This window comes from Sesamum indicum, linkage group LG7, assembly GCF_000512975.1.
Source record: "Sesamum indicum cultivar Zhongzhi No. 13 linkage group LG7, S_indicum_v1.0, whole genome shotgun sequence".
NCBI lineage: Eukaryota > Viridiplantae > Streptophyta > Magnoliopsida > Lamiales > Pedaliaceae > Sesamum > Sesamum indicum.
Window position 1 is genome coordinate 8,110,766 of NC_026151.1, and position 18,777 is coordinate 8,129,542.

Below are 18,777 nucleotides of genomic sequence, written 5' to 3' on the forward strand. Positions count from 1 at the left end.
ATAATTATTTTAAACGCTTGCAAGTACCCCTAATATAAGGTTATAATTTCACACTTTATTGTTATGTATTTACAAAATGGACCCTTGGGAGCAATAGTCTTGAAGGGGCAAGCAATCAATTTTATCACTTTGTGGTGATTGCAACACCACATTTTGTTTGTAAAAGTTTGGGTGATAAAATAACAATATTGGAATTGATCTATTTCGAGTCATCCACACTATATATGATGTGAAGGTTTTTGACAAGACAAAAATGCCTTCCTACTAACATTCTAAAATCTTTTGATTGACCTCTATAAAATATGTTTATTACAAATGTTACCCATAAACTTTTTTTTAGTGATGTTGGACTTTAATTAAAAAATTTATCTCAAAAAACATTTAAAATTTATCATTTATTATAAATTATAAGATGTTTTAAAAATATTTTGATGCCCAATATCTGTAACTATATGTCACACGAAAACAAATATTAAGGGTACTCCCACACTATACGGGGTTAAATGTATTTACACCAAATTTCAGGGGATGACAATGTAATTATTTCTTTTTTTTTTTTTATGTGGATGCACTTGAAACTAATTTTCAAGACTTCTGGTGCCAAAAGGCAAATTAAAAGAGCTGATGGGTTCTAGGAATATTAGCCAAAACACAGATTAGCGAAGGTGTAAATGCTGACTGGCTGAGACTTGGGGTCTATTCATGTACAGTTCACAGTTGCCCCACAGACTACAATATTGCATTGATCAGCAACTCTTACAAGTGATGGAATTTAAAATTTCTGAAAAAAGAAAAAAAATGATTATTTATATAGAAAGAATAATTTGTGAATTTTGTGACATAAATATCATGGCTATTTTGAAATCTGAAGATTCTTGAACCTCCCACAACGAGAAACGTTCAAATCGAGCTTATGATTCTGTGTCCTTATACTGTTAACATTCTCGTCAGCAACAGAATCCCACAAAAGATCTTTTGGCAGTCGACTAAAAGTTCCCGTTTTTAACAAGTGGGCAGTGGTAGACTGTTGGTTAAATTTGCTGACAGTGGAGTGTCTGTTTGTGTGGCTGAGGAGTGCAAGAAAGTGATGCAATTGCTAGTGTGTGTGGTGTGTGAGAATTAAGGAGTTTGTGGATCTTTCAAGAGCCAGAGAGAAGTCTTCCTTTGTTTTCTTTCATTGCACTTTTCGTAAAGATTTGAGAGCTTTGTGGGCAGAATCTCATAAGAAAGCCTGTCACTATTCTAGTTTTGGAAATCTTTGAAAAGGTAAGAAAATTCTCTCTCTCTCTCTCTCTCTGACACATACACACACACGCGCACAAAATATGGAGTGCATGTCTTGAATGATCTGAAATAAGTACACAATGGGTCAGCAAAGTTCAAACAAACGCTTCAGTTTCTTGCTTTCTTGAAAGAGTTCTTTTGGGGTAACAAAGATTCTTGACTGTTGCCAAAGCCTGTCTCACTTGATTGAGATAATGATCTCACTCGTTTTGTTTGGTTGAATTTCAGTTATAAAAAATCAATGACATTTTTGTGTGCATATAGAGCACTCAAGAATGGTTTTTTGAGACACTGGTATTCTTGATTTTCACTTGTAAATTATTTGAATTCCAGCTTTATTTAATTCTATCTTCTGCAGAGCTGCACATGTATGAGTTCACATGCATAATCTGATGTATCTTTTTGATGGGATATTTTTATTATGGCCCATTTATCAGCTTTCTTGAGTTTTCAGATCTATGTATGACATAATTATGTAAGAAAGGTGTGTTTTGATTTAGATTTTTTAAGCTTTGAAGTGAGAAGATGATGAAGAATTCGGTATCCGATCAGAGTTTCTACATAGAAAGTGAGGAAGAGGATGAGGAGAAGTTGTATGACAAAGATGAAGACAACGGGGCTGGGAATGATTCTGATTCTTCCCATTACTCCACTGATAATGATAATGAAAACCGGCAGCAAAGCAAGCCCAATTCTCTCAACCCCTCTTGGCCTCAAAGTTACAGGTTACTTCAATTATCTTTTGTGTGTGTTTGTGTGTGTGTGAAAGAGAGGAGAGAGAGAGAAAGAGGAGTGCGTGTCTGTGTGTATTTATGCTGAATCTTGATGCTGATCTTAAGCATTTCTTGAATTCTCTGTTGTGTATGAGTATGTCTTTTCAGTATGAACCAATTAGTGATGAGCCAATTGAAGCAGAAGTCTTGAATTTCTATTCAACTTGACAGGGAAAAAAACCGAAAGTGTTCTGCAATATTATTACTTTTGTAGCCAATTCAATAATTTGATATAATTAAGACCTTCTGGTTAATATCGGTGGAGTTTCTAGGCAGCCGCAGCAAAGATCTGTAGGCCAGAGATAATATTCTGTTTGATGTTGGGAATTGTCTTCTAGGAACTTCTGATGTAGATTTGAATGGTAAGCAATTAATTGGTCGTGAAAATCCGCAGTCGTTGTCTTTTTCAGACTAAGAACTGTGAATTGCTTATTCAAGAACGTAACTCTTAGTGGGTTTAATTTGTCTTCACTTGCATCTATAATGACAGCTATTTTTGCTGTTTTGGAAACTGTTTCTGGTTGAATAATTGCAAATCTGCTAACCACTTCGTGTTAGGAAACTGTGCATCCTAAATTGGACACTAGACAAGTAACTTTGTAATGTCTGAAGTTCAACTGAAATCTTAAAACCGTAAGTTTCTAAAATAATTTTGAACTCTCATCAAATTTAATATACAGTCTGCTAACTTTCTGTTTAGCATCTGTCGCGATTCCCATTTAAAACCCAAAAAGAAATGGGAAAAAAGAGAAAGAAAAGATGACGAAGAAGCTATACAGAAACTTTGGTTTTGATGGCTCTTGGTATAGTTTTTTGCAGACCGATGTACTTATTAATGGTGGTGCTGATGTAAAATGGACTCATGTAAGAATCTAGTTTTTTCCTTAAAGACCGATTTTCTGTGAAGTTGGATGTACTGATAATTTCAATGGTATTGTATAGTTTCTGTGTATATGCATATCGTGGATAGTAAATCATTCATATATTGAGTTGTGTATTACTGCATTTTTACCTCTAGATACTAAATCTGGTGAAAATGCTCGTCACAGGCAATCCATTGATCTATACAGTAGTGTCCCATCTCCGAGTCTTAATTTTCTCGGGACACCAACATTATCACGCCTAAGCAGCTCGTTCCTTTCATCATCCCTTACAAGGAGGCACACTCCCGAGATATTACCGTCTCTGAGTAAGCCTCTCATACCGCCTGTAGAGGACGAGAAGCCTAAAGAAAGACGCAGCTCACATTCTCTGCTGCCTCCGATTCCATCAAGGAAGCCCAGTTTGAAGAAAGTAACCCCTGATGGGAAAGTATCGGTCTCACATGAACTTCCGATTTCTCGCCATAGTTCATATGGCCAGGCTGTGCTAAATGGTAGGCTATATCTATCTAATCGAAATATATGCAAAATTGCTGATATTAGTTGTTCAAACTTCATATGAGGTTAGTGAAGGAAAAAGAAAAGAGAACCCCTCGTTGTTGCTTGTCAATATGCTCGAAGTGTTTGCCATATTCTGACATTTTTGAAAAATATTACAACTAAATTAAAGAGAATGGCCTCGGCAAAAATAGAAAGATAGGAATAAACCATGCAGGAATGGTTGATATTATTGTGGAAAACACGATATGTTTACATGTTAAACAGACTGATATTTTCTGGGCTATATTCCTCTTGCCCAACCTATTAATCTAGACGAGGACTCATCTAATCTTCATCATGTAGATTCAGAACACGTACAGAGATTTTCGTTCTTCCTTTGACGGGCCCATACGGTTTGCCTTAAGATAATTCATCTGGTTCTTGTTTATTGCATAAAAAAGGGAATGACTTTTGACAGTTTTATGCAGGCATGAATGTCTTATGTGGAGTTGGAATCCTTTCTACTCCTTATGCTGTCAAAGAAGGAGGCTGGCTTGGCCTTTCCATTTTATTGACTTTTGCTGTACTTTCTTACTACACCGGAATCCTCTTACGGTCCTGTTTGGACAGTCAACCTGGGCTCGAAACTTACCCAGACATTGGCCAGGCCGCCTTTGGTACCACTGGACGTGTTGCCATATCTGTAAGAGGCATTATTTCCTAATTGGTTTACTTTATTTGAGCTCCAAGAAATTATTCGCGTGTTAATTGCTGACATTGATCCTCTGTCTATTGCGTTTGTTGATGCAGATAATATTGTACGTCGAGTTATATGTAAGTACATCTGGCTACTCCAAGAGTGCTCTTGTTTGACATGATACTCTGTTGTTTTGCATCTCAGAATTTTTCCAGCATTTACTCTCTCGTCAAGAATCATCTGTGGTCGGAATTACTAATACGATCATCTCTATGAGTAGCAAATTGACTTATGCTATAAAATTTGTTAGTGCTGCACCCTGACATCAAATAGAAACCTCCTGCAGGCTGTTTTAATCACTGCAAAACCTCTTAATTAACCAATTTCTATCAGTTAGTCTTCTTCTTGGTAGAATATATAGAAAATTAATATCGAAAGTCATAAATGTTCCATACTTCAATTTGTGCTCAGCTGAAATGTTTATCATCCGCAGGCTTGTTGCGTTGAATATATAATTTTGGAGAGTGATAACTTGTCATCTTTATTTCCAAATGCACATTTGAACTTTGGAGCATTCGAATTGAACTCTCATCATCTTTTTGCGGTAATGACTGCGCTTGCTGTTCTCCCAACCGTCTGGTTACGGGACATGAGCGTTCTTAGCTACATCTCCGGTAAGCATCATTCACAAATTGCATTTATCAGGATTAAGTACAGTGACATCCCTTGGGAAATTGCGTAGATACCGACTATTGATAAATTTAACCAATGAGTGATATTACCATACGGCTCTACGAGCCAAAATTTTGGTGATGTCTTCTGATTTGCACAACTAAGAGAAATATCTGAAGCCAGGGAAACATAACTTAAACAGAAGACGTTATGTTACTTAACCAGCCGCAAGATTTTCATACCATTTACAGTTTAATTTAAGTTTTCTAATGTAATAATTCTCCAGGAGAAAACAGAAATCAACAATTCAAAAGTTTTTAGAGTACTAATATTTTTCATCGTCCTCGGAGCACTGACCATTTTTGCTTTGTTCTTTTGACAATGTCAGCCGGAGGAGTTATTGCGTCGATCTTAGTGGTTGCTTGTTTGTTCTGGGTTGGATTAGTGGACCAAGTTGGTTTTCAGACCAAAGGGACGACACTGAACCTTTCGACTCTTCCGGTTGCTATTGGTCTGTATGGCTACTGCTACTCCGGCCATGCTATCTTTCCCAACATTTATACGTCAATGGCGAAACCTAGTCAGTACCCTGCTGTCCTTCTAACAAGGTAAAACCAATTTTTCTGAATCCAAGTAGACAACGAGAAAATGAAAGAATATATACATAATATATAAGTTCTTTAATTATGCAACATTAACCTTTCCTAGGACTAAAGACCACCCAATATTCATATATATGTTGCGTTAATTGAACTCGTTAGTAAATGATGATTGTAGCTTTGCGATTTGCACCGTGATGTATGCGGCAGTCGCAGTTCTGGGGTACATGATGTTTGGAGAATCGACGCAGTCACAGTTCACCCTCAACATGCCGCAAGATTTAGTTGCATCTAAAATCGCTTTGTGGACTACGGTAGGTTGAGTGTATCTTAACAGTTTGGGTTGTCAAGCAAACATCCTCACATATATTTTTCTTAACGAGTTATACCACTCTTCTTGATTAGTTTGCCGTTTATTTTTTAGGAATTCTTCATTTACACCCCTTAACTATGGTAAAATTATGAAATCCACCCTTATTATTAATATTACACTGAGGGTATAAAATGATATTTGTAACTCTGTAGATTGTTAATTAATTTAATTTTTTCTTGTAATAACTTGTCATTACCTGTAAATTGTTAGTTCATTGTAATAATTTGTGTTTCTATTTGTTCTGTTGCAGGTAGTCAATCCATTTACAAAATATCCTTTCTCTTAGTGAATGAGTTTATCGATCCAGCGTTCCCTCATTTCACTTCTTGCAATCCTTCCTCGAAAATTTCTGTAGCCACAGAGGTTTATGAACAGGTTTTTTCGCTTCTAAATTAAGATAGAGAATGCGTACAATGATGGAAATTGACATAAATCAAGAATTTCACCACACTACAAGCAGAATCCTTTTTAGGTCCTTGGAGACAGAGTGCCGACACATCTACAATCATTCATGTGATTGGATTTTCATGGAGTCCACAATACATCCACCATATATATATGGTTGTGATTGTCCCGCACTTGAGATCTCCAAGCAATCACTTCGAAAAAAAGGCATAGCTGGATGTTAGAATATATAAGGTAAGGTAGAAACATGTCTGTTTCGGGACTAAACCACAGGAGATTAACTTAAATGACCTTAAACAGTCTCGACACACATTCCTTAATGTAATAATGTTGTTTAACTTTACATAGTCTTTTCTTGTCTTGTTGCTATCATGAATGCATGTCGGAAGAAAGAAGAGAGGTTTCTTCCTTAATTATAGATACATATGCATTAACCATGTCTCCTGTGGCAATGAGTTTGGAGGAACTGATACCGTCGAGCCACGCCAAATCATACATGTATTCGATCCTCATAAGAACAGCGTTGGTGATATCAACTTTGCTCGTCGGCCTTAGCATTCCCTTCTTTGGTAAAATTTTCATTTCCATGCTTATCAAATATCCCTTTTCAGTTTTCTCCGTCTCCTAATATTATGTCCCTTTTCTTGCAATTTCTCGGCTCGTTTTTTATCCCTTTCCTGTCATGTAGGTCTTGTGATGGCCCTGATTGGTTCTTTACTCACGATGCTAGTTGTAAGTCCTTTCATTACTCTCCATAAGACTTTGAATGACAGCATGTAATTTAGTTCTCGTCTTCTATGAATGTTTAGCATACGCTCAGTTTACTTAATGGAACTTCCTTTCGCAGACGTTGATTCTTCCATGCGCTTGCTACTTGAGCATCTTAAGGGGGAAAATAAACGCACTCCAGGTAAAGTGAAGTTCTATCTCCACCATATCCGAATAATACCTTGTTGAAAAAGGTTACTGTTATGGATTACCGTTGTGTAATGCTTCCCTCTTATGCCGGTAGGGAGAGGGTCCCTAGATCGACTTAAACAACATTGTCCCTCCCCCTTAGTTGCCTTTCTGTATAAATTGGGCATGTGACGAAGTGATATCAGGGTATATTGATGATTTTAACCTTAAATTCTCATCACAGTCAATCCGAAGGTTTTTTGACTATAGTTTAAATCCAAAACATTTGTTAATAGGGAATTTCAAATCCATTACATAAACTATGGGGAAGTGCGAGATCGCAGCATTATTTCATAAAAATAGGGTACTAGAGTAACTTTGTCACGCTGACCTGAAGTTTTAGCTCTTAATCTGCTAAAATTTGAACTGATCTTTTCTTCATTTTGCTGTTGCGTTTTACAGGGATCGATGTGCATATTGGTGATTGGAGTTGGCGTAGTGTCGTCGGCGTTCGGAACGTATTCAGCCCTCTCCAAGATTGTCCAGAGCTTGAGCTGATACTTTTGCAGTGTGTTTCTTAGGAACAGATAAATACATACACACATATCTCCAGTTTTGCAGATTTCTATTTGCTTCTCTTTTGCATTCCTATTGCAACTCTGACGTGCGGATTTTCTATTACACTTTTGTGTCATATGGTACTTGGCTTCACTTTCATTAAACTATATTTTTTAATAAACCATCCAATTGAAGAGATCATTTGAAGTGTTTGTTTAAGTAAGAAACTGATAAATGTTTTATACTTCCAAAATTCTTTTAGAGTTTTGGCAGCGCGACTAATTGCTTTCTAGTCTCTTTTTAATTGTGCATATGAGACGAGATACTGGTGTGAGCTAGAGTGTTAGTACTTTGGAGTCATGGTAAGTCGTAACAACTACAAGTGAAGAGACAATCACGGCTTCGGAATAAAGACAAGGGTCATATACAAAGATGCGGCTTTTTAATTTTATTCAGTTTATTTCATTACTGTATGCATTATAATAAATTATTATATTAGTATTTTATATGTGAAATTAGAGTTTTCAAAAAAATTGCTCTAAAATATTTACAAATAATTGTGAAGGACTGAAATGCAATTTAGTTTAACTATTAAAATTATGAATTAAATAATAAGATTTGAAGTGAGAAAAAAATTACTTTTTATTTAAAAAACAAAATAATATTCGGCAACAGTTCTTGACTTCTTGTCAACATTTGTTCCTTGTATAAAAATCTTTAAAGTACTTTTCAGCTCTTCCTCATTCTTTCCGCCGATCTATTTCAGTTCCTCAATTCCTACAGAAAGAAAGATCCCAACTCCTTAATATCTTACTTAAACTACACTGAGTTTTTAGTGTTATGGAAGTTTTTCCATCCCTTAAAACGCAGAATTCAAGAATCCCGCTGTCATACAAGCCGTACTGTTCCATCGATTCTAAGAGAAAATCCGTTTTCAATTGTCGATCAAATTTCATTTATTGGAGCAATTTTCGTGGAATTAAGGGTCGGAGATTAGGATTATGTAGTAGTTATAATGAAGCCGGGTCGATTACTCAGCCGGGTTTGGAAAACATGCCGCTTTCGGTGGAGCTGGAGCCTATTTCCAGCGAATCCCAGTTCGATCGGGTCGTCGCTGAGGCGCAACAGCTCGAAGAATCTGTAGTTGTTTTATGGTAAGCATCTTTTGTGTCTTTTTTTTTTGCCCCTTTGCATTGGTGGTTTAATTTGTTAATTTTGCCGAATTTCTTGATTGTTTCGCCTTAGTTCAGCTTAATTTCTATGTTATTGTAATTTTTTTTCGATATATATGTTATAGAAACGATCATTTAATTGATAGAGTATTAGATTTCTTTTTAATTCTTTTACATGTAAGATCTTCAGTTACATAGGCAGAAGACTTGTAGGGAGTAAATTAAACGAGTTAATGTAGGAACAATCTTATGAAGATTTTGCTATATGTATCTTGTTGCTGTTTGAATGTTTGGCAAATTAAAGGTGGTGGAGTTTATGCTTATTGTTGCTGTGTAGAAAGCATTTGATCGTACAGGCAACAGCTCATGCCTTGTTGCGCCAGTTTTGTTAAATGTAAATGTTACTTATCATGATCCAGTGAGCTACTTAATGGGGTATACTCGATAAAAAGTGGTGCTATGATTAACTTTAAAAATCAGTTTGACGATTTGGATTGAAAAATTTAGGACAACAGGTTTTTGTATATTCTTGTGTCAAGGCTGATTTAGGGGTATGTACAAGTGGCAATGCTATGAAGGCTAAAGTAACGAGAAAAAATGAAAAGGGAATTTCATTGCTTTGAGTCTGTGACTAAGTTGAGCTTGAACAGAGCGAACATCAATGAGCAAGGTGGAAAGGATTGACATGAATCCTGTGTTTGTTCTGAAGTTGCAGGGAGGGGACAGGTAGGACAGGAAGTGAATGCGAAGAGAGTAATCATTCATGATGGAAAATCTTAAAACTGATTGGTATGGATATAGCTCATTGCTAATGGAGTATAAGTATGGCAATTACCTATGTTTTCAGATGACATTTGCACAATGATAGAAAACATTGTCTGAGAAAGTCATTTAAGCTTTACAGGTATTTAGAAGCAATTGTTTCCATTGTTAGTAATGGTTGGTTACTTGAGATTTTAATTTATTACAACTATACTTCCATGCATAACTATTTTATGGTTGCAATTGTGAGAGTTGATCACTTCGAATAACAGTTACGGAGTTTTGTATATATTCTTAGGATTTCTAGTCCCCAACAGCGTGATTTTGGCTTTGTATATGTTGAGGCAATTTCCTTGGACGAAATCATATTGGATATTCTGCATTCTGCAATGTTAATACAAATATGGCTCATTATAACCGATTTGGATATAGTCCTTGATGCCAATCTCCAATTTCCCTTGCCAAAGTCGTCACAGACTCTGATAAACTCATCTATCTCCAATCTCAGTATATGTGTGGCCACGGCTGTTGAGGTATGGATTGGCAGCATGGTTAGTTGTTTGGTTATGAATTTATCCACTGTTATTGTGATTGTTGAACTCAAGGTTTTTGTAAAACGATGAATTCTCAAGCAATCAATCTTGAATAACAAAACATTTGATCAGTCAGTTGACAGTTCATAGCTGATGAACACACCATGTTATTATTCCAGCTTTTCCCCATCACTCCAAACAAATATATTCTAAGACTTTCAGAAATTGGTTATGTTGAGAACTTAGGACATATGGTCGACATTTATCTATATGGAAGTTCTTATCACATATGTGAATGTCTGCAGGTATATCTTATCTTCGTCACCTAATTTCTTATGTTTATTTATACATGGGTGTTTAGGCTGAGTATGTGAAGTATTTGGATATGTAGGATGGCAAGCTGGTGCAGGAAATGTATATATTTGAAACCAAAACTGGAAAAATTAGCAGCTGACTATTACCCAAGGTCAGTTTTGCAGGCGAATTCTAACTTTCTTAGTTCTAATACTCAACAATCTGTTCCAGGAGAGAGTCTTATCACCATCTTCCGCTTATCGACTTCAACTTTTATTAGGTGGTGATGAATCATTTTTCTAATTGTAGTGGTTCGAGTTTGCCTCTTACTACAGTATTTCCTCTATTAATATTATATCAAGAACCAAGTTGTGTTTCAAATGTTTTTATTTTTTGCCAAAATTTTGTAAAATACATGTTGAACGTCGCTTCCTTGCTACCACCATCGCGGACAAGTATAGATTGTTCATTTTCAACTTACATTAGTGCACCTATTTTGAGTTCATATAGATCTGGTATTTAATTTGCTCTATCACGAGTAAACTGCTTATATTACCTTGTTATAAGATCAAATCCCGATGTGGTTGTAGTTGTGTAAAATATCACCTTGATGAGACAGCATAGAGCATGTTCTGATAATTGTACATAATGCTTATGCACGCATCACTTTGCAAATGTCTACTTCACAAGTATTCTGTTCAAATTTTGATGATCATGTTTATTGGAGTCGGACTTTTTAATGTATTGATGCAGAATAAGATTTTACTCTGTTGATGTCAATAATGTTCCCCACAAACTCGTTGTCCGTGCTGGAGTTACTGTAAGTTCCTCTCAATTTCCAATTTGTCCTCTTCAAAAGTTTCATCATAGTAGAGATTCTCTTCCACAGTCCACATGTCCTGTCTGAATTTTCTTTTCCATACTGCATACCACCTGCATAAGTTGTATTGATTGCTATGTACGCCAATCCGTTGCAAAACTAAGATCCCTAGTTCAAAAAGGAAACTTTGGATAAATGGGTCCTGCTTCATGTTTTGAAATGCTTAGTTGAGACGTTGGTGTTCTGATTGAGACTTATGTCTTTTCATGTTTATGCATCCGTTTGGACAAAAAATCTGAGCAGAAGATGCCTACAATTCAGGTAAGCCCCCTTGCATTTATGTTTGAGAAAACAATTGAGGCATGATACGGCTATGAAGTTAGATTGTTTCTGGGAATTGTAAGAGTAGACCTGTAAATTGTATTTCAAATTATATGACAGCTCTGGAGGGATGGCAAGAAACAGGCAGAGGTGATTGGAGGCCACAAAGCATATTTGGTTGTTAATGATGTTCGAGAAATGATAGAAAATGAAAATGGCGTGTAGTTTTCTGCAGTTTTTCCCTTTGGTATAAGTGAAATAGAGTTGGTTGTTCTATAGAGGAGTAGTTTGGTTTTGGATGGATGGGGGGCAACACATTTGATCCAGCAACAAATTTTCCATTTTTGATCGTTGAATCTTTTTGTTTTTTGTTTTAGGCCTTAAAAGAAAAGGAAAAGGTTTATCATTTAAAAGTAGTGTAACCATTTTTCTCATTTCATTTCCATCCTCTTCATATGTATAATACAGTCTTGCAAGAAGATGATATGGGTCAATGATTAGAATGTGATACATATGGCCATGGGCAACAAGAATTCATCAATCACCAAAAATCTACACCAAAGAAAGAAAGAAAAGCAACTCTATGGAAACCCCATTCAATGTAAAAAAATAAGGTAATTACTTAATTAACTTTAACAATGTTAATTATGTGAAAATTTAATAGTTGAGTTTTTGTTTTAGATAAAAAAAAATAATCATTTTTAATATATTCCTTCAGTTTACAAATTTATTGGGTTTTTTTTTCTTATTTTGTTATTAATTTTGGCACCTGAATAATTATCTATGACTCAATTGATATTCCAACTTCACTATTACTATCACTTTGACACTCAATTAATTAATTAATTAATTTTTTATTGCTATTTAAGATATGAACATTATATCCTTAGATTTTAAAATGAAAATGAATAAATATATTTAAGAAAAAGTTACATAAAAATCAACAATATATTTTATCATTTTTTTCTAGCCATTTTATTTTTATTCTTCTTATTTGATTATCATAATTATATATTTTTGTACTATATTTTTTTAGTTAGACGTAAATCTCATGTATTTGAAAAATTAAGTCTAATATCCCTAATATTTGTTTCAGTCAAATAAATATACACATTCATTAGTCAAAATTCACAAAATTTATTGATATCAATAAAAAAAGAATATTGAATGAAAATTCATATTTACCCCTAATTGACTTATTACAGGGATAAATATGAATTTTTATTCAAATTTTTTTATTAACATTCAGCAAATTTTGTGAAGTTTACAAATAGATAGGATTGGACAGAAACAAATATCATGAGTAATAAATGCAATTTTTTAAATTAAAGAAAATTTACGTATCATTATGGCAAACCTCACGAGGAAACGGTATAATCATCCTTTTATAATTACTCATACGCGAAATATTAATGGCAAAACTGGGATATCAAAATGAATTTTTACTCCAAATTTATCTTAAGATACTTTGTGATTTTTATTTAAGAAAAAGAAAAAAAAAGGAAACATTGCATTATTACGTTAGGGAATAATAATGGCACGTGGTGAATTTACGTAAATGGTATTAGTAGCCGTTAGGCTATTGAAGTTGCCATGCACGTAACCCGTAACTAACAGCTCCAATTATCACAATAATTTACAGCATTAATCTTAATTTCCACAAACACTTTCAATAATCTTTTAACTTTTTTTTGTTTTGTTTTTTGGTTTTTTGGATTTATTCTCTCTCATCCCAGTTTCGCAAAATCTCCACCTTGTGCGCTCCAAGCACCCTCGAATTTCACACGTCGAGCAACTGAAAAAACAATTAGATTTCCGGATACCCTTTTCCATCCTCGGCAATCCCATCTAATTCAGATCAATCAATCGCTCGTCGTGAGTTTCTTCTTCAACGCCGTAACTCCGTGCATGCATGATTTCTGCAATCTTGTTAATGTGTGGATTTAATGTTGCTTGTTTTCGGGGGGTGGAGATAGGGTTGTCGTTGATGTGTTTTTGGGATAATCAAGATTCTTTTCCGATATTGAATTCTTATTTGTTTATGATGTTCTTGTTTCAGGTTTTGGGTAATGTGTCTGTTTTTAGTTGTCTGATTTGTTTTTCGTGGTTCTACTTTGCACGATTATTGTTGTAAGTGTTTTGGTGAATTTTGTTGCACTTGGACTTGACTTGGATCCTTTCTCTGATTTTTTTCCTTTTCTGGTTGAAATTAAGGGTTTCCTGGGAAGCACATTGTGATTGAGGATTCAATTTTTATTCTTATCCAATGTGAATGTGGGGAAGAATTTAGGAATTAGTGTCATGATGAGAGGATCAAATTCTAATGGGAATTTGGAGAGCAATGCTAGCTTACAGAGTGAACTTGAAGCATTGCTTCTACAGCAGCAACGTAATCGTGGTTTAATTCTTGAGAAGGAGAGGGAATTGGATATAAACAGGAGTGGCAGCGCTCCTCCAACAGTTGAGGGTGCACTGGGTGCTGCCGGGAGTCTGTTTAGGTATCCCAATTTTTCAAAAAATGATGGCAGTGGTAGTAGCAATAACAATATTGCAAGCATTGGCGTATTGTCGGAAGAGGAAATCCGATCACACCCTGCATACTTGGAATACTATTATTCGCATGAAAACCTCAATCCTAGATTGCCTCCGCCCTCCTTGTCGAAAGAGGATTGGCGGGTTGCACAAAGGGTCAGGGCTTCAGGTTTTAGTTTGGGAAGAAACGCCAACAATAGTGCTGGAAGCTCATCATTGTTTTCAATGCAACCAGGTTTATCTTTGAAGAAAGCCGAAGATGAAATGATGGAGCTGAGGAAGACTGCTCTAAGAAACCTGTCACGGAAAAATTCTACCGAGTCGCTGGACAAAGGTTCCAGTGGTTTGGTTGGGGCCTCAAGTTCTGGAATGGGAGTTAGAAGGAAGAGTTTTGCTGATATACTCCAGGTTTTCAATCTTCTCCTGTTTATTGTTATTGTTTGCCGCATGCTGAAAACTTTGTGGCCATTGAATATGAACATTGATGGTTGCTTTTGTTAATGCTTCCTGATCATCACATAAAACTAATTGATTAAAGCGAATGGTGTTGCAGATCCCGAACATTATGCGATTTCTTTTTGTGCTATATAGATTCATAGTCATGATGCATGCACTTTAATCATTGAAATCAGCAGCATGGTAATGTTACATAAATCTGCCCCATGTCCTTAGAAACATGCTAAGAAGCTTCTGCTTGCAAGTTTCCCATCATAACATACATTTCTTGGGTGGCCAATGTTGGCAATCTGGTGTTACATGAAATGGTAATTGAATAACAACTATGAATTTCGGCGCTGAATTTATCTATACTATCGTATGTCTGTTTGATTCACATAAATTCGTAACACGCACAAAGACAAATCTCAGAGAATGCACATAGTGAATGTTTCATCCCACTGGGATAGGTGTATTAGTACCACATTTGCATCTGCTTCTACCACACTTAGAAGCGCAAGTACTTCAATCATCAAAGAAAGAAAGAAGAAGAGCAAGTACTTCAATCATCAAAGAAAGAGCACAAGTACTTCTTCTGTTGTTTCTTTAGGTGTAAAATTGAATTTATTAGGATATAGTTGCCTAAAACAACTAACATGACTTTGATACATTATAGGAAACATGCATACTGTGACTTGTCAATCACAAGATAAGATGGTTGAAAGCTTGGAAATTTAACATAAACATGCATAAGCTCCCACTCCTATTTTTTGTGTCATCCTACAGTATATCCAAAGTTGTTCTGGAACTGTGGAACACAAACCTCCTTTTTATTTTGTAGAGATGAACTAACCTTATGAAGGTAAAAGTTGATAATCTTATCTTCTTCATTCAAACTATAATGATGAAGTGCATAATGAAAAGTATGATCAATTTCCAAATTCAGTCGGCACTTAATAGAATATTCACTTACGCACCTCTATATCCTGTTCTTTAAAGTTTTCATTTCCTGTCAGAATGTTACCATATTATACTATGGGAGATTCTCATGTAATTCAACAATTTAATATATCTTTTGTTTATTATCTCAGTAGCCTGATTCTCCCTGTTGACACATGCACCAACAGCAAACTACTCACCTCTTTGTGTATGTATTTTTGGCTTTTTCCAGGAAGGGCTTGGCAGACCTGTGAAATCACATCTTTCTCGCGCTGCGAGCCAGAATTCAGTTACTGATGTTTTGGATTCGATGGTACTCTCTAACTCTAATGCAGTTGAAGCCACTCAGAATATTGGCTCCGCCAATCCTAGTTCCTTCGGGTCTTCTGTGAGTTCATCTTTCACAAGCACTAGGACTGAACCATTGGGGAGGTCCCGTGGTCCTGGTCTTGTCAACCTTGGTAATGGAGTTCATCGTGCTGGTAACTTAAATTCTATGACATCGGATCCCCCTAATTTTCCTTCATCTGGCATTTTTGAGATAGCTGATATTGCTGCTTCTCTTTCTGGATTAAGCATGTCTAGAGGTCAACTTCACGGTGAAAATATTTCAAAGCCCTCGTTTCAGATGGGAATTCCGACAGGTCATAAACAGAATCAGCAGCAATATTATGGTGACAGTTCTAGAGCAGAAAATTTGATCAACAATATAAACTATGTAAATTTGGCCGCTAGGACTAGCGCATCAACGAGTGGCCTTAATACTTCAAAATCAGTTCCGAGTGAGCAAGTGAGTATACCAAGGAGGACATCTTCCACTGCTAATCTTCTGGCTCTCAATAATTCTTCTGATTACGCAAGACTAGAAGATCTGAAAATCCAGTACCAGAACAATAATTTTCCTGGTGTGGCTCTTTCTGCTCACAGACATGGTGGATATGCAGTCGATCAGAAACCTAATATGATGATCAATAACGATCTTGGTGCAGGTTGTTATCTTTCTTGATATCCTGATTCTATTGTTTTTTATCACTGTAGGAACATTATCTAATAAATGTGTTTTAAAAGTTTCCATAGGTTCACTTTTGACTGGTGGTATTGGAGATGGACAGCTTTTGAGAAGTAGCAGCCAGGCAGGACTTCATTTTCCTGTTATGGATCCACATCAAATTCAATATATGCAGAAAATGTTGAATTATGGAAGGGATTTGACTCATATTTCAGGAAATTCTTCTCAAGGAATTCATTGTGTTGGTAGTTCCCATAGCAATGAAGATTTTCAGGCTTTAGAGAAAGCTTATCTTGAGGCATTGCTTGTGCAACAGTTACAGCATTATCAGTCACAGTTTTTACAAAAACCTGGCAGTATTAATCATCAATACCATGGGAACCCTGCATTTGGTTCATGTGCTGCCTCATACCAAGGAAACGTGGTGTTAAATGCTCCAATTTCCAGAGTCAGTTCCAGAAGTTCTATGCTTCAGAATGAGAAAAGTGGCCAAATGCCCACAACTTTGAGAAGTCTAAAGGGAGAATCCAGTGGTCCATTGAATTCACAAAGTGGAAAAGGAAGATTTGAGTCACTATTAGAGGTGCTCAAGAACAATAAGACCAAATCTTTGGAACTCACAGACATTATTGGTCATATTGTTGAGTTCAGGTATGAACAAGAAGCAATGGTTACTCAGTTTCCATTTTATTCAGTCAACTTTCCTGAGAGCTCTTTCTTTTCTTTTATGATTCAGTATGGACCAGTTCGGAAGTCGCTTTATTCAGCAGAAGCTGGAGACTGCTACTGTCGAAGAAAAGGCAAAGATACTCACCGAGATTATTCCTCATGCTCGTGGTTTGATGATTGATGTTTTTGGAAACTATGTCATACAAAAGGTAATGTTTCATACAAAACATTCATTGATCCTCATAAGTATTTCAATGAGGAGTTGCTTTATTTCTCGAATGAACAGTTCTTTGAGCATGGCACTGAAAGTCAACGAAAGGAGTTAGCGGGACACCTTATTGGTCATGTTTTGCCCCTCACTCTACAGATGTATGGTTGCAGAGTTGTGCAAAAGGTTTTTCTACTTTAGCTTTATCTCCTCTATTCTGCCTTATGGCATGTTCTATGACTTTCATCTGATATGGAAGTGCACTTGGATACGCATGTATAATGCTAAATGTTTATACATGCATTTTATTATCTCCATGCTTCTCTTGTTCTTGGAATGGCTAAATGAAATAACACTATAAATACTTTGCCTGGATTCCAGACGGCGTAAACTATCTCTTTTGTTACACAGCATATTCTGACAATCCTATAATCTTTCCATTTCAATAATTTCTCTGATAGAGGGAAGATTTTCATCTCTAAAAATGCATAATTCACATAACCTAGAGAAACGCTAGAAAACAAAAAACAACTGGTGTAAGAGCATTAAAAAATATATTTTCTAGGAAGACTTGGATTGTGAAGTCGCTTTAGAACACCTGTCTTTGTAGTGAAGAAATGAGGCACGCAACTACTCTTTAGTTTATACACCGGACAACACATATGTCCACTAAAATTCAGGGAAATCTTTTGAGTTTCTGAAGTTGCAAACTTAGCTTTATTCCATTTCAGGGGAGCTTTTCTCTCTTTCTTCTTTTCCCCCCAAATCTTTTGATATAAAAAGATCCGTCGACTATTGATGCAGCGGAGGGAGAACGCAAATGGGTAGTTAGGCATTTATTTGCTTTAATCTGTTTCCATTTTCCTTGTTGATATTTTCATAGAGTATTGATTCTAATCACAGGCCTTGGAAGTGGTTGACATAGAGCTGCAGGCTAAGATGGTAGCAGAGCTTGATGGTTCAGTGATGAAATGTGTGCATGATCAGAACGGAAATCATGTGATCCAGAAATGCATCGAGTGTATTCCTCAGGATCGGATTAAGTTCATAATATCGTCATTCTTGGGTCAAGTTGTGACTTTGTCCCAACATCCGTATGGCTGTCGTGTGATTCAGGTTTAAAATGTCTTTTTACTCTTTGCTCCTCCATATTTACTTTCTACTGCAATTTACTTAACGTATGCAATCATTTTTTATTGGTAACAGAGGGTTCTTGAGCACTGTGGTGATCCAAACACTCAAGAAATAATAATGAATGAGATAATGGGCTCTGTTTGTAAGCTAGCTCAAGACCAATACGGAAATTACGTCATTCAGGTATGCGACTTAAACTACCTGCCTGTCATATACATATTGATCAAGATGAAATTGCTAAAACCCACTATTTTTCCTTAGATCTAACTAGGTGTTTCCCGTTCATATGGTTAGTCTTGTATTGTTCTCCAAGTCCAAGTGTTGCTTTTG

The 18,777-nt window shown here is 36.0% G+C and overlaps 3 protein-coding genes across 11 annotated transcripts in view; all 3 read left to right on the top strand.

Moving 5' to 3' along the window:
• Positions 860 to 7,836, top strand: LOC105166595 (vacuolar amino acid transporter 1). Of its 6 annotated transcripts, none has more exons than XM_011085999.2 (13): positions 860 to 1,266; positions 1,785 to 2,009; positions 3,107 to 3,432; positions 3,907 to 4,121; positions 4,229 to 4,252; positions 4,609 to 4,789; positions 5,176 to 5,395; positions 5,565 to 5,700; positions 6,010 to 6,029; positions 6,588 to 6,733; positions 6,853 to 6,896; positions 7,012 to 7,074; positions 7,524 to 7,836. In XM_011085999.2, exons 2-13 carry the CDS (start codon positions 1,810 to 1,812, stop codon positions 7,617 to 7,619), a joined length of 1,671 nt encoding a protein of 556 aa, XP_011084301.1. In that variant the 5' UTR covers positions 860 to 1,266; positions 1,785 to 1,809; the 3' UTR covers positions 7,620 to 7,836. The 6 variants fall into 6 exon arrangements, with proteins under 6 accessions (XP_011084301.1, XP_011084302.1, XP_011084305.1 ...); XM_011086000.2 differs by having other exon boundaries at positions 1,803 to 2,009; XM_011086003.2 differs by lacking the exon at positions 860 to 1,266 and adding an exon at positions 1,292 to 1,427 and having other exon boundaries at positions 1,803 to 2,009.
• LOC105166597 (thioredoxin-like 3-2, chloroplastic) lies at positions 8,314 to 11,955 on the top strand. Of its 3 annotated transcripts, XM_011086009.2 has the most exons (6): positions 8,635 to 8,773; positions 9,501 to 9,580; positions 10,478 to 10,552; positions 11,134 to 11,200; positions 11,504 to 11,521; positions 11,642 to 11,955. In XM_011086009.2, the coding sequence occupies exons 2-6, from the start codon at positions 9,555 to 9,557 to the stop codon at positions 11,744 to 11,746; spliced, it is 291 nt and encodes a 96-aa protein (XP_011084311.1). In that variant the 5' UTR covers positions 8,635 to 8,773; positions 9,501 to 9,554; the 3' UTR covers positions 11,747 to 11,955. The 3 variants fall into 3 exon arrangements, with proteins under 3 accessions (XP_011084309.1, XP_011084311.1, XP_011084310.1); XM_011086007.1 differs by lacking the exon at positions 9,501 to 9,580 and having other exon boundaries at positions 8,314 to 8,773; XM_011086008.1 differs by lacking the exons at positions 8,635 to 8,773; positions 9,501 to 9,580 and adding an exon at positions 10,093 to 10,391.
• LOC105166598 (pumilio homolog 4) overlaps positions 13,203 to 18,777 on the top strand; it is a 6,865-nt gene continuing 1,290 nt past the window's right edge. Inside the window, exons 1-8 of one of the 2 annotated variants that reach the window (XM_011086010.2) lie at positions 13,203 to 13,396; positions 13,736 to 14,461; positions 15,660 to 16,416; positions 16,496 to 17,087; positions 17,173 to 17,314; positions 17,392 to 17,499; positions 18,217 to 18,429; positions 18,520 to 18,630. In XM_011086010.2, coding sequence (XP_011084312.1) covers positions 13,823 to 14,461; positions 15,660 to 16,416; positions 16,496 to 17,087; positions 17,173 to 17,314; positions 17,392 to 17,499; positions 18,217 to 18,429; positions 18,520 to 18,630 — 2,562 coding nt within the window. In that variant the 5' untranslated portion in view covers positions 13,203 to 13,396; positions 13,736 to 13,822. The remainder of the gene's footprint in view (positions 13,397 to 13,735; positions 14,462 to 15,659; positions 16,417 to 16,495; positions 17,088 to 17,172; positions 17,315 to 17,391; positions 17,500 to 18,216; positions 18,430 to 18,519; positions 18,631 to 18,777) is intronic. The other variant, XM_011086011.2, reaches the window with a different exon arrangement.

Bases quoted from the DNA above. Each gene is read 5' to 3' on its own strand.
- LOC105166595 (XM_011085998.2), top strand. From the start codon at position 1,526: ATGACATTTTTGTGTGCATATAGAGCACTCAAGAATGGTTTTTTGAGA. The intron at 3,433-3,906 runs GTAGGCTATATC...AGTTTTATGCAG, and splicing joins TGGCCAGGCTGTGCTAAATG to GCATGAATGTCTTATGTGGA. The intron at 6,734-6,852 runs GTAAAATTTTCA...CCTGTCATGTAG, and splicing joins CCTTAGCATTCCCTTCTTTG to GTCTTGTGATGGCCCTGATT.
- LOC105166597 (XM_011086007.1), top strand. From the start codon at position 8,460: ATGGAAGTTTTTCCATCCCTTAAAACGCAGAATTCAAGAATCCCGCTG. The intron at 8,774-10,477 runs GTAAGCATCTTT...TTGGATATGTAG, and splicing joins GAATCTGTAGTTGTTTTATG to GATGGCAAGCTGGTGCAGGA. The intron at 10,553-11,133 runs GTCAGTTTTGCA...GTATTGATGCAG, and splicing joins GCAGCTGACTATTACCCAAG to AATAAGATTTTACTCTGTTG.